The following is a 13,863-nucleotide window of genomic DNA, read 5'->3' on the forward strand; positions in this document are numbered from 1 at the left end:
ATATTGGACAAGTTTGGGGAAAAGGGAGTTATAGTTCACCTGCATCCAGAGAAACAGTGACCCCCCCAACAATGGACTAGGACCAAACTTTGCACAGAGAAGCCTCATGACCAACAGAACATACTGCAGGGGTTTCTGGGAATGGGCCTTGATTCTGGGAGTTGTAGTTCACATGCATTCAAAGAACACTGAACCCAGCCAATGACACATCTGGACCAAACTTGGCACACAGACTCAACATAGCCTGCTGTGGATACTGACAGATGTTTTGGGACAGTTGCCTCTGGAATCTGGGCGTTGTAGTAGTTCACCCCCATCCAGAGAGCACTGCAGCCAGGTGATGACCAGCCAACTACAGATCTGGACCACACTTGGTACACAGACCCAAATGGCCAACTTTGAATACTGGCAGGGTTTGAGGAGGATTGACCCACGATTCTGGGAATTGTAGTTCACCCACTCCAAACTGAGAATACCTAACAATCAAAGACAAACAATGCCTTTTTCAAATAACCCGGGCATCACCAGGTTCTCAAGCTAGTACTATATAAAAACAAAAAACCATATCGTAAATAATAGAGATTCCACATCCCAATTTAATTTCAAGAAAAGTAAAACCTGATGGCATCTGAACCACACCAAAGATAGTTAAAAATCTGTTTACAAACCTGTTCTCCTCTTTCTCCTGCCATACCTGGAGCTCCTCGTGGTCCTGGAACTGACTCTCCTGGGGGTCCTCGTTCCCCCTGCAATGAGAAATCAAACATATTTAGCTATATTCATGTAAACAAATAACTATAGTGACTTCACACAGCTTACCTGACACAGACAGCAGTGCTGTTAGCAGATTCATGACATTGTAAATCCAGCAAAAAAATAAATAAATTCATGTTATTTTCTACTGTGTTATTGTTATGTTAGTCTGTTAGGTTTTGAGATTGCTGTTTATGTATTATGTTTTATTTTTGCTTTGGCTTTTGTACTGTGTTTTATTTTCTGTAAGCCACCCCGAGTCCTGCTTGGAGAGGGGATGGGATATTAATAAAGTTTATTATTATTATTATTATTATTATTATTATTATTATTATTATTATTATTATTAATAATAACTATTATTATTATTATTATTATTATTATTAACTTTATTTATATCTTCCTTCCTCCTTGAGGGGACTCAAAGTAGCTAACAGTCATTCATTTTGATCCATTTAAAACAAAGCAAATACAAAAAAATAAACAGCATTATGTGCATTAGATTATAAATACAATTAAAATACAATAAATACAATTAAAATGCTTTTGCTGCGACAACAAGGACAAGAACTTCTCCTAAGTGATGATGCCCATAATAGCATATCCTAGCTGCTTTGAGTCTCCTTGTGGGGAGAAAAAGTGGGGTATAAATAAACAAACACAAACATAACAACAACAACAACAGAAACTATAACATTACCAGATGATTGTTACTTACTTTCTGCCCCTGAATGCCTTCTGGGCCTTTTGGTCCAATGCTACCAGGAGGCCCAATGGGCCCAGGAGGTCCATCATTTCCTCTTGGTCCTGGGGAACCAATGATGCCTGGAGCACCCTAAGAAAAAAGAGAGAAACATTAACTACAACTCTGCAATCCTGAAAATAAAACTACTAATAGCCTTACTTCTACATGAGTCAATCATTTGCTATATTGGGATCAACTCTTCCCAAAAGACTATTTCACTGAAATTGTTTGCACCTATAAATAACAATGGGAAAACATGTGTTGCCATTACATTTAAGGACTACAAACACAAAGAATTTAGCTGATGAATTCTGGGCACTGCCACCACACAAAAAAAACAATTTAACAATATCCCATCTACCATAGTTTCCTTTTATTCACTGGGAAGATATTTGATGCAAAAAATAACAGCTCTCCAATTATCAGTAGTATTTCACCAGTTTATGAACCAATTTATAGTTGAATATCAGAGATTCACAAATGTTTAGAGCTAAAGCCCAATTTTCAGACTGGCGAGTTTACTTTAAGTAATGGTTTTCACTTTTTTCAAATTTTATTGAAAAATATGGCAAGGACTGTTCTTTATAGATTTTTCAAATGTTTTTGTTTTAGTACATTTTCTGGAATACTATTTGGAACAGTGCTCTCAATCTAATACAAATATCAAATTTCTTGTGTTGTCGAAGGCTTCCATGGCTTGAATCACTGGGTTGCTGTGAGTTTTCCGGGTTGTATGACCATGTTCCAGAAGCATTTTCTCCTGACATTTTGCCCACATCTATGGCAGGCATCCTCAGAGGTTGTGAGGTCCTCACAGCCAGAAAACCCACAGCAACCACATCTACCATAGTTTCCTTTTATTCACTGGGAAGATATTTGATGCAAAAAATAACAGCTCTCCAATTATCAGTAGTATTTCACCAGTTTATGAACCAATTTATAGTTGAATATCAGAGATTCACAAATGTTTAGAGCTAAAGCCCAATTTTCAGACTGGCGAGTTTACTTTAAGTAATGGTTTTCACTTTTTTCAAATTTTATTGAAAAATATGGCAAGGACTGTTCTTTATAGATTTTTCAAATGTTTTTGTTTTAGTACATTTTCTGGAATACTATTTGGAACAGTGCTCTCAATCTAATACAAATATCAAATTTCTTGTGTTGTCGAAGGCTTCCATGGCTTGAATCACTGGGTTGCTGTGAGTTTTCCGGGTTGTATGACCATGTTCCAGAAGCATTTTCTCCTGACATTTTGCCCACATCTATGGCAGGCATCCTCAGAGGTTGTGAGGTCCTCACAGCCAGAAAACCCACAGCAACCCAATCAAATTTCTTTTTCGTAATCTTTCTATAAGCAAATACTCATTTAAACAATTGGCCAGATTTTCCTTTCCTTTCTATTTCATCCACTCTTTCCCCCCTTTAAAAAATTCCCTCTCCTGTCCCTCTCTTCCTCCTTTCCTTTCGTTCCCTTCTTTTTCTCTATTTGCTTTCCTTCCTTTGTCTCATACACCTTTCCTTCCCAGGGACATCATAGAGGGCTAGTTCACCTAGTAACAGCCAATCCAATGACCTCAAAAAGAGCCATTTTACCTAGAACAAACAAACAAATAAATAACACACACACTTTAGCTTTTCTAGATAGATAGGTCTTCTATAAATATAAAAAGTCAACATATGTATGTACATTTGTACATGTATTTGTTTGTACCATGAAGGCTGCTGCTAGGTGAAATGGCCCTCTGTCATATCACTGGGAAAGAAAGAAGGCAAGTATATGAAGGGAAGGGGAAAAGGAAGAAAGGTAGGAATGAAAGAAAGAGAAAAAGAAGAGAAAGAAGAAGGAAAAAAAGGAATAAAGAAAGGAAGGAAGAGAAAGGAAAAGGGGAAAGATATGAGCAAACTTCTCTGTTCTTCAGCAAAATAATAACATACCCTGTCCCCCTTTTCTCCTTGGTCTCCTTTGGATCCTTGCTGGCCATCAAATCCTCTGTCACCCTATGGAAAAATCAGTATATTAATTACAGTAGGGTCTCACTTATCCAAGCTTCACTTATCCAAGGTTCTGGATTATCCAAGCCATTTTTGTAGTCAATGTTTTCAATATATCGTGATATTTTGGTGCTAAATTCGTAAATACAGTAATTACAACATAACATTACTGTGTATTGAACAACGTTTTCTGTCAAATTTGTTGTATAACATGATGTTTTGATGCTTAATTTGTAAAATCATAACCTAATTTGATGTTTAATAGGCTTGTCCTTAATCCCTCCTTATTATCCAAAATATTCATTTATCCAAGCTTCTGCTGGCCCGTTTAGCTTGGATAAGTGAGACTCTACTGTATGTTGATAAACAGAATTATTTTTCAAGACTGGTTTATCTTTCAATGTGAAAAACTATATATTGCACTCTGATATAGATCAGAGAGCAGTTTAAAGAGTTTACTTGCTGCTCATTTGGTTGATGATCATAATCTCATATTGAAGAAGTCTCACCTTAATTCTATGTAAAACTATGTAAAGTTTTTTTTTAAAAAATCATTTTATATTTTGTCGAAAATTATTACAAGGCTGTCCAGTTGACAGAGATGTATCTGTAAGTAACTATATGCTTCTGAGGCCCTGAGGTTGCTTTGAGTTTTGAAAGAGCTCTGGCCTCTCCCCCTATTTGTGGGTGTGGGAAGGGGGCATAATTTTCTGAAATGAAAATATTCCCACACCTCATAAGTCAAATATGCCAAACACATGGCCCAAGGCCAAATCCAGCCCTCCATGTCATATTATGTGGCCCTCCAGATGCTGGGCAACAAATCTTGTATTCGTCATCATTAGGCATCATGACTAGAGCGGATGGGAGTTGGGATACAGTGACATCCAGGTGACTGCAGTTTGTTCTACTTAGGATAGTGGGGTTTTAATTTAGATCCAAGGCTTGTGGACATGATGTCTGACTTTAAAATGTTCTTTAACCTTTCTCCAACTTCAGAGCCACAAGTGCTGTTGGGATGCAATTCCCATTATCCTCAATCTGCATGGCAGATAATAAGAAGTGATGGGGGTTGTCGTTCAACAACATCTGAAGACCCAAACCAGGAAAAAATTAAATGGCACTGACCACTATGTAAAACAGTTATAGTTGGCCCTCTTTATCCATGGATTCTCCGTCTATGGACTCAAGCGCCCTTAGAAAGCAATCATAAGGCAGACGTGGCCCTCAATGAAAATGTGTGTGACACCCCTGCCCTAAGAATAGACAAAATATCTCCAGATATTCTGGTACCTGTGGAACCAATATTGATGAAATCTGTTAATTCTCCTATAGCCATATAGGAAACTGAACATACCCTTCTAATGAAATGAGACAGAGAAAATGGTTATAATGGTCATAATGGTTATTTCCAAGTAGTTATTTAGCATTTGCAGCCATTGCCTGAGCAAAGGCAAACACACAGACGTCAGCCTCCTCCTCTACTCTCTCCTTCCATGTTTACCAGGCAGCAAGAACCTTCCCTTTTTCTCTGCTCTCTTTGAAGTATTCAGAAGGTATACAGAGAGAAGGAATATGTGAAAAGGCCAAGAGGACTTCTACAGATCTAAATGTTCTAGGTCTGTATAAAGCTTCATCACACACAGACACACACACACAACTCCAGGGTCCCTTTAGTACTCATAGTATTCATAATCTTGGGACTGAGTGAAGAAAGATACACAGCTACACACATTTCTCTTACGTGTTATTTAGACCATACCTTGGGTCCTATGAGACCTTCTTTCCCAGGGATTCCTGGGGATCCAGGCATGCCCGTCTCCCCCTAAGAAAACAAAAACAGAAGGGAAGCTGACCATTCCAAAGGTATTCTTTCATTTGTTTTTTTATACGCTTGGAGTACCAGTACTTACAGCATCACCTTTCCTTCCAGCAGTTCCCATTCGGCCTGGTAGACCTGGCTCTCCCTAGAAAAGACACCGAAAGAAACGAAAACCAGAGTGGGCAACTGGCCTGCATTAGGGGAGTGCACTGGGCTCCCAGGAGATAATAGAAGGCCACCTCTACCCATCAATATGTTTTTTAAAAGCACTTCCTCCAAAAAACCATTAGGAACTATAGGGGACTATTTCCAGGTTTTGGCCTTGATTTCTGATTTTTGTTGACAAAAAACGCTTCTGTGAACCTAAAATAGCTCCCCATGGCAAAGTTGGCAAATAATCACTTTTCCCAGCCCTGGTAAAAAACAGACAAGGGAGGAGATGAGTGCTAATACATATACCTTTTATCAAGGGCACTCATTTCCTTTTAAAAGGTGTGACAACATTCAGGCTTCCCAGTTTTCTTCATAGCTTTTGTGTAGTCACAGTCAAGATTGCACACCAGTACAATACGACATGTCAGAAATTACCTAGGTTATAGAGACTGAAAAGAAACTCTAGCACTCACCTTTTCACCTTTATCTCCATCCTGGCCACAGGCTCCTTTCATTCCCCTTTCTCCCTACAATAAGACAAAAATAGCACCTTAGATTAACTATTTTTTGATGTATACAGTGATACGTTTATATTTACATCTATTAGTGTTCCTGTTAGGAAATTCTATTAGGAATGTCATCCACCAAGAACATTAGAAAGTATAGCATAAACAAAATACCACAGCATAATATAAATAAATTTAAACAGTAGGGGTGTGCAATTTTGTCATTAGTTGTCATAAGTTGTATCAAATTCTTTAGGTTTGTACTTACAATGTAATATCCAAAGCGCAGGCCTGGCCCGTGTCAAAAAACTTAAAAATCGAAACTTGCCAAATAGTTTTTCATTTTAATTTTGTAAATCTTGGAAGCTTCCCAAAGTCAGTTTCATTTCAGCGCAAGGAAGCAAAACAAAGCCCAAAAAGCTGCCTTTCCTCTTTAAATTAGTGGTCATTAGGAGAGAGAAGCAGCAGGGAGAAAGCAGAGTTCACTGGGAAAGAGATGGAGAAAGCACAGACTTTTGGAAAATGTAGTTTGGGAAGGCGAGGAACCCTATGTCAGAAAATTCAAAGGGTCCTGCCCTAAACTACATTTCCCAGAATTCTGTTCAGCATCAGAAAGCCCCAATCAAGAGAAATTTGTCTGTCCATAGCAGCAGCCAGCCATAGTTCCAATAAATTGCTGAATATGTAAAGAGGAGGACTGACTGATACTTCTAGTAAATAAATATCTGTGTTGGGCTGGGAAGAAATCCATAAATGGAAGTTCTATTGGTTTATATGAGAGACATTCCATGAGATAGTTGTTGTGGCTTTAAAAAAAAGTTTTTGCCAAAACTTTTTTAAAAATCCCTAAAATCAGTAGATGTAGGGGGCTGGGCTGTGGCGCAGGCTGGTGAGCAGCCAGCTGCCAGCTGCAACAAATCACTCTGACCAAGAGGTCATGAGTTCGAGGCCAGCTCGGAGCCTGCGTTTGTCTCTGTCTCTGTTCTATGTTAAGGCATTGAATGTTTGCCTTATATGTGTAATGTGATCCGCCTTGAATCCCCTTCAGGTTGAGAAGGGCGGAATATAAATACTGTAAATAAATAATAATAATAAATAATAATAAATATTTCTGAAAGTTGGGAGTGGATGATCCCCTGTTATCTTGTGTCATTATATAGAAAATTCAAGAAGATAGCTCTTGTAGTTTCTAAAGAAAAGTTGTTATAAAAACTTATAAAAGTCCCTAAAAATCTGTGGATAAGTGAAACGTTCCGAAATGTTTATGGTAAATGTCTAGCAGGTTTCACCCCAATAGCTGTAAAAATAAGGGAGAAAGGAAGCCCTGAAGTTTCCCCACATGTGCAATTACTATAATGAAAAAGTAACAAAATTTTGTTACTCTCATTATTGTAACAAAATTTTCATTAACTATAGAAACACTTTAGAAGCGGAATGCCAGCGCCCCCTAATTTTGTAAGCTTTTTTATCAATCATATTTGCCTATTAAACAGATACACTTACAGAAGTCATGCTCTGTAGTGTTTAGCCTCAGTGTTATCCAGTGAATCTGGCTAGGCTAAAAGAATTCCCCAAACCGCCAGTAAACGTCATGACTGAAGAAGAATTTGAACATACACTTCCCACATTCAACCAAAAGCCTCAACTACCATGTCATACAAGCACAGGAGATATTTTTTTCATTTGATCCAAGGAATATTATGCTAATTTCTGATTGGCTTCTGAGATAAGGCTGTCTTTGATAACAGATAATATTTAATATTGGATATTTTAATTTTTTATTTTGGATAATTTAATATTGGATATTAGCTGTCACATCTATTTTTGAGAATATTCTCACAAGTCAATTATATAGCTGAGAAGAGCACTATTTTCCCAAAGAGCTGGGCAACTACTTTTCCTATTTGAAAGCTCCCAAGTATCTTTAGATATTTTTATCAATCAGTTCAGCCTTCCCACTACTTTGTGACATTTATTATTTATTTCTTATAATATTTATGTCCTGACTTCTATCTTAGAACAATCTGTAATAAAAACCCTAATTTAATATTGGGTAAAATAAAAAAGTGAAAAAATACAAATAATTCTAAAGGACCAAAACATATTAAACACCTGAATGTACAGAAAAATTGTGAAGGAGAATGCACCAAGGAAGAGAAATCCCATCATGCCAAACCTTTGGGCCTCGCATTCCAAAGGATCCCATCTCTCCCTTTTCCCCTCTGGTTCCTGGAAAACCATCCTTCCCAGGTTGACCCTGGAGAGATAAAAAGATGGCAAAGAAATGTGACTTTCAGACTTCTACTTTCAGATTTCTACTTGAACACGTCTGGGTAGAAATATAAGTAAAAAATAAACTCCTCACCGGCTCTCCTGGTTCCCCAGATGCACCAACTTCTCCCTGTGCAAAAGCACACAGTGTGAAAACACAATAGGAAGTTGAAAAATCAAGTGACTTGCAAACAACAAAGCTAGGAATGCATGCTTAATCATTTCAGATTTTAAATTAATATATACGATTTTCTAAAAGCCCTTCCTGAGTAAGGCTGAAGGAGGATTCAAGTTTGAATGTTTGTCAGTCAGACTATGAAGACTTGTACAAATATATATCTTGGATGGAGTCACAAATTCTGTCCATTATCTTTGAGTTCTCCCGCATGAATGATCTCCAAGACTGCAGCACAACTTTTAATGTAATACATGAAAAGGAGGCAAGAACTTGGTGGCCGAAAGAGTGGACTGAACTTGAAATGGTGGCACCTAAAAGTCTTCACTGAAAAGTGTTGGTGAGTTGCAACAATATATCCACCAGCATGAGTGGCTTCCTTCATATGAAGCCTTGTCAGAGAACTATTTGATTTATTTATTTCATTTAAGGTGACATACAATGTTATAAAAGCACAATAGAATTAAACAACTCTTACAACAAATGTTAAAATATAACAAAAACATATGTGTAACATAAATGATACACTAAACTCTTACCTTCTGCCCGCCAGGACCTCGTGCACCTGGAAATCCTGTTGAACCTTTTTCTCCCTGTTCACCTCTTGATCCCTGTAGGATAAAACTTCTGGTTACTGAAAGCATGAGTGTGAAGAAACAAACCTGGTTGAAGGCAGCCAAATACAGCTTACGAAATATTTTGGAAGGGGGGGGGGTTCAATAGTTATTACATTAAATACATTTGTGTTTGTTTGTCTCTATCCTTATTAAGTTTAGTGGAGACTGGTCACACTAACTACAGTGAACCCACCACAACAACATAACCAAAGGTCCACTTCTAAGAAGCCGCCCTGATATCAAAGTACCCAAACCCGGAAGAGATTAACTGGGGAGCCAGGCAGGGTGACAAGGACAGTGCCAGTCTGGAAAGGGAATCTGTCACAATGGGCAAGTAAAGAACTTAAACATAAGTGCCTGTCCAACTGCTGCTGAAGAGGCAAAAACAAAACACAAACGTTTACAAACTAAAAGCAGACTTGCCCCCAACGACAAGAAATAAACCTATTTCTATTGTAGGTACTTCCCTAACTCAGAAATATGATTTAGTATTTAGGAAATTATGATCAACCATTCAATGCTGCTATACTCCAGTGTGTTCTTGGTGTGTATGTTGTGTGCCTTCAAGTTTTTTCTGACCTATGGTACCTTAAGGTAAGAGATTTTCTGGCCAAGATTTGTTCAGCCTTTGTCTTCCGAAGCTGAAAGAATGCGATTTACCAAAGGCCACCTAGTGGATATCCTTGGCTAAGTAGGAATAAGGAACTGTAGTCTGGTCTTAGGCTAGTGCTCAAACCACTAAATCATGATGGTTCTCACTGTACTTTGGGGATATCTAAAGAACAGCTATGGTTTTATCCTATTAGACCACATATATGAGTAGATAAAGGTAAAGGTTTTCCCCTGACATTAAGTCTAGTTATGTCTGACTCTGGGGGCTGGTGCTCATCCCCATTTTTAAACCGAAGAGCTGGGATTGTCCGTATATGCCTCATGTGGCCATTATGACTGCATGGAGCGCCATTACCTTTCCGCCAGAGCAGTACCTTTTGATCTACTCACATTTGCATGTTGTTATTATTATTATTATTATTATTATTATTAAACTTTATTTGTACCCCGCTAGCATCTCCCGAAGGACTCGATGCGGCTTACAAAGGCCAAGGCCTCAACACACAATATAACAATACAAACAAAGGCAAATTAAAAGAATTAAAACAGTATAAACTTTTTGAACTTCTAGGTTGCCAGAAGCTAGGGCTAACAGCGGAAGCTCACCCCACTCCCCGGATTCGAAACACAGACCTTTCAGTCAGCAAGTTCAGCAGCTCAGCAGTTTAATCCACTGCACCACTGGGGGCTTCATACATATGAGTATATTATCTTACTTCTCCATATTAGTAAGAGTAACCTCTGGATACATTCCAGGTTCTGTAAAAAGGTTTCCCCTGACATTAAGTCCAGTCATGTCTGACTCTGGGGTGTGGTGCTCATCTCAATTTCTAAGCCGAAGAGCCAGCGTTGTCCGTAGACACCTCCAAGGTCATGTGGCCGGCATGACTGCATGGAGCACCATTACCTTCCCACCGGAGCGGTACCTATTGATCTACTCACATTTGCATGTTTTCGAACTGCTAGGTTGGCAGGGGCTGGAGCTAACAGTGGGCACTCAAGCCGCTCCCGGGATTTGAACCTGGGACCTTTCGGTCGGCAAGTTCTGTACTAACACATAAAAATAGTATTTCCTATCTTATTGTTTAGCAGGAGCAGTTTTTACTGCTGATTGATCCCGCACTGTATATTTGCAGAATGCAGATTTGGTACTATTTCTTTCCAGCTATTTTGCTAATCTAGCTGTTAGGTCATGTTGTCTTAGGAGCACGCTGATATTTTTTAAAAAGCTTTTAGTATATGTTCTGAGTAGAGCTCATCAAATCTTCCAACCGGGCAGTCCAAAATTCTAACTGCCTTCATTTTTACTTGTCTGTGTGAAATACAACAGCACTATGGGTCTACATCAAGTCTGTTCTTTTACTTTGGACAAAGGTATGAAGCCCAAATTCTTCCCCAGCTGCTCTGGAATTTGCTGTGTTACCTTCTCTCCAGGGACACCCTGGTCTCCTTTATCACCTTTGTCTCCTTCCATCCCTTTAAGGCCACGGTCTCCCTAGAGAAGGGTGAAAGAAGAGAAATTCCCACTAAATCTCCAACAGCAGAATCAGAAGAATACAAATGAAATGCCAAAATTATAGTACATGGGACTAGATACATGGGTATGGGATTAGATAACAAAAAGCACATAAAATGAAAACTTCTGTAAAATGGGAAAATGCAAACTCTCAAGGATAGGATTTTTAATGCAGCCATGATACTTACTGGCTCTCCTTTGTTCCCTCGAGCACCTGATGGGCCTTCCACAATGGCAGTATCACCCTGTAATTGAGAAAATATGACAACTAATAAGAGATCAAAGCATTTCATTTGTCAACAGCACAAGTTCCTATTGGTATTGCAAGGAAATCGTTTCTCCTGAGCAAATCTAAGCAAGTCAATAAGTACTAACCAAAGTTTTCAGTATAACATGACAAAAGTCAAGGCACGAATTAGTTGCAAGGAAAGCACGAGGTTACTTCATAGGGAGATGTTAACAATAGTGCTAGACTAAGATCTACTTAGCTGCATAATGTCTGTAAATACTAGGAGCGTCTGAAGAAATTCTGAAAGGAGTTTTTCCATTTCTAACTAGAGAGATGAGTGACTGAATTTTGCAGCTGCCTGAAAATATGCGGTTCATAACCGAACTATGGGCCTTGGTCCCACAGATTCAGTCCACCTCACCATAAGCTAGGCATGGGCAAACTTCGGCCCTCCAGGTGTTTTGGACTTCAAATTAGGAATTGTGGAACTTGAAGTCCAAAACACCTGGAGGGCCGAAGTTTGCCCATGTCTGCCATAAGCAGAACATCTTAATACATGGGGGTGTGGAATGGAAGCTCCTCAGATAAACAGCCTCATTTCTCCTTTTCCGAGGAAAGTCTAATGTATATTAACTGTATACACTGTTTTTCTCCTGCATCATTTGAAGCAGTTTGTTAGGTATACAGATCAGAACAAAGTTGCATTTACAGTCCACAGAGCAGTTGTCTGGAACTGAAAAGTTACTCACTTTGTCTCCCTTTAGCCCCATAGGCCCAGCATCTCCCTAGAAATGAAGGAAGTATAGGTTAAAACAAATCTGTAAAATGCATAATTGTCAAGATTTTGGCATAGTTTAGGTTATTTCTACTCCAAATAGCTGCAGCTAACCTGGCTGAGATCATGCTTAGGGGAATGTTGTTATTATTCCTTATACAGTCCCTGGGTTATGAACATTCAATTTACAAACAAATCACAGTTAAGAACAGGGCTGAGGGAAATCAACAACAACAACAACACTTTATTTATATACCGCTCTATCTCCCATGGGGACTCATGGTAAACATTCAATACCAACATACAGCATACAACAGTCCAATAATAAAACAACAGCTTAAGCATAATAAAAATTTAAAACAATGTGTTCTTTAGGTATAAAAAATAGTTTCAGATTACTCCATCGGGTGATTTAACAACCAATGGACTTAATTTCACAAATAGAAGATAGCTGTAAGAGCTAGGGTAAGGGCCAAACAGTAAAAATAACATAAAGCCAGGGGTGAAGTGTGAATGGATAGCAGGGAGCATAGGCAAGGATTATACCATTTCACACCTGCTGAGTAGCTAACAAGGGTTAAACTAGTTAAACTAGCACCCATAAACAAAATCGAAGGAAGTGGGTAAAGCGCAGAACAGGGACAGGCATACAGGGTTTCAGGTTAGTCATTTCCAAAAGCTTGCTGAAACCACCAGATTTTCTGGTCCCTACAGAAGGATGCTACTGATGGGGCTTGCCTTATCTCTTTGGGGAGGGTGTTCCAGAGGCAGGTGGCCACCACCGAGAAGGCCCTCTCCCTCGTCCCCACCAGCCATACCTGGAGGGTGGTGGGAGCGAGAGGAGGGCCTCCCCGGAAGATCTAAGGGTTCACGCCGGGTTATAGAGGGAGATGCGATTGTGAAGATAGGCCCCCCCGAACCGTTTAGGGCTTTATAGGTCATGACCTGCACCTTGAATTGGGCCTGGCAGCTGATCGGCAGCAGTGGAGCTGTTTTAGTAGGGGAGTTATCCGATCCCTATAACTAGATCTAGTCAAGAGCCTGGCTGCGGATCTTTGGACTAGTTGGATTTTCCGGGCTGTCTTCAAGGGCAGCCCCATGTGCATTACAATAGTCCAGTCTAGATGTAACCAAGGCATGGACCACCATGGCCAAGTCAGGCTTCTCGACTAACGGTCGCAGCTGGCGCACAAGCTTTAATTGTACAAAGGCTCTCCTGACCACCGCCGACACCTGAGAATCAAGCCTCAGCGCTGAGTCCAGGAAGACCTCCAAGCTGTAGACCTGTGTCCTCAGGGAGAGTGTAACCTTGTCGAGCACAGGTTGCTACCCAATACCCCGATCAGCCCCACAACTGACCAGGAGGACCTCTGTCTTGTCTGGATTAAGTTTCAACTTGTTAACCCGCATCCAGGCTAACACAGCTACCGGGCACTGGTTTAATGTCCAGGAGGCTTCCTTGGAATTTGGTGGGAAGGTGTAGTAGAGTTTGGTGTCATCCACGTACAGATGGCACCCAACTCCAAAACTCCAGATGACCTCATCCAGCGGTTTCATGTAGATGTTAAAAAGCAAGGGGGATAGAATAGAACCTTGCGGGACCCCACAGGTCAAAGGCCAGGGGTCTGAGCAGGTGTCCCCCAGCTTCACCAACTGGGAGCGACCCTCTAGGAAGGAGCAGAGCCACTGCAGAGCAA

At 39.8% G+C, this 13,863-nt stretch overlaps 1 protein-coding gene across 1 annotated transcript in view; it reads right to left on the reverse strand.

Moving 5' to 3' along the window:
- Nucleotides 1–13,863, reverse strand: part of col7a1 (collagen type VII alpha 1 chain) — a 168,985-nt gene that overhangs the window by 14,944 nt on the left and 140,178 nt on the right. The window contains exons 103-114 of the mRNA XM_062969358.1: nucleotides 12,141–12,176; nucleotides 11,351–11,407; nucleotides 11,070–11,141; nucleotides 8,957–9,028; nucleotides 8,337–8,372; nucleotides 8,148–8,228; nucleotides 5,939–5,992; nucleotides 5,404–5,457; nucleotides 5,253–5,315; nucleotides 3,434–3,496; nucleotides 1,472–1,588; nucleotides 669–746 (exon numbers count right to left, since the gene is read on the reverse strand). Coding sequence (XP_062825428.1) covers nucleotides 669–746; nucleotides 1,472–1,588; nucleotides 3,434–3,496; nucleotides 5,253–5,315; nucleotides 5,404–5,457; nucleotides 5,939–5,992; nucleotides 8,148–8,228; nucleotides 8,337–8,372; nucleotides 8,957–9,028; nucleotides 11,070–11,141; nucleotides 11,351–11,407; nucleotides 12,141–12,176 — 783 coding nt within the window. The remainder of the gene's footprint in view (nucleotides 1–668; nucleotides 747–1,471; nucleotides 1,589–3,433; nucleotides 3,497–5,252; nucleotides 5,316–5,403; nucleotides 5,458–5,938; nucleotides 5,993–8,147; nucleotides 8,229–8,336; nucleotides 8,373–8,956; nucleotides 9,029–11,069; nucleotides 11,142–11,350; nucleotides 11,408–12,140; nucleotides 12,177–13,863) is intronic.

The sequence above is a fragment of the Anolis carolinensis genome, chromosome 2 (assembly GCF_035594765.1).
Source record: "Anolis carolinensis isolate JA03-04 chromosome 2, rAnoCar3.1.pri, whole genome shotgun sequence".
Taxonomy (NCBI): Eukaryota; Metazoa; Chordata; class Lepidosauria; order Squamata; family Dactyloidae; genus Anolis; species Anolis carolinensis.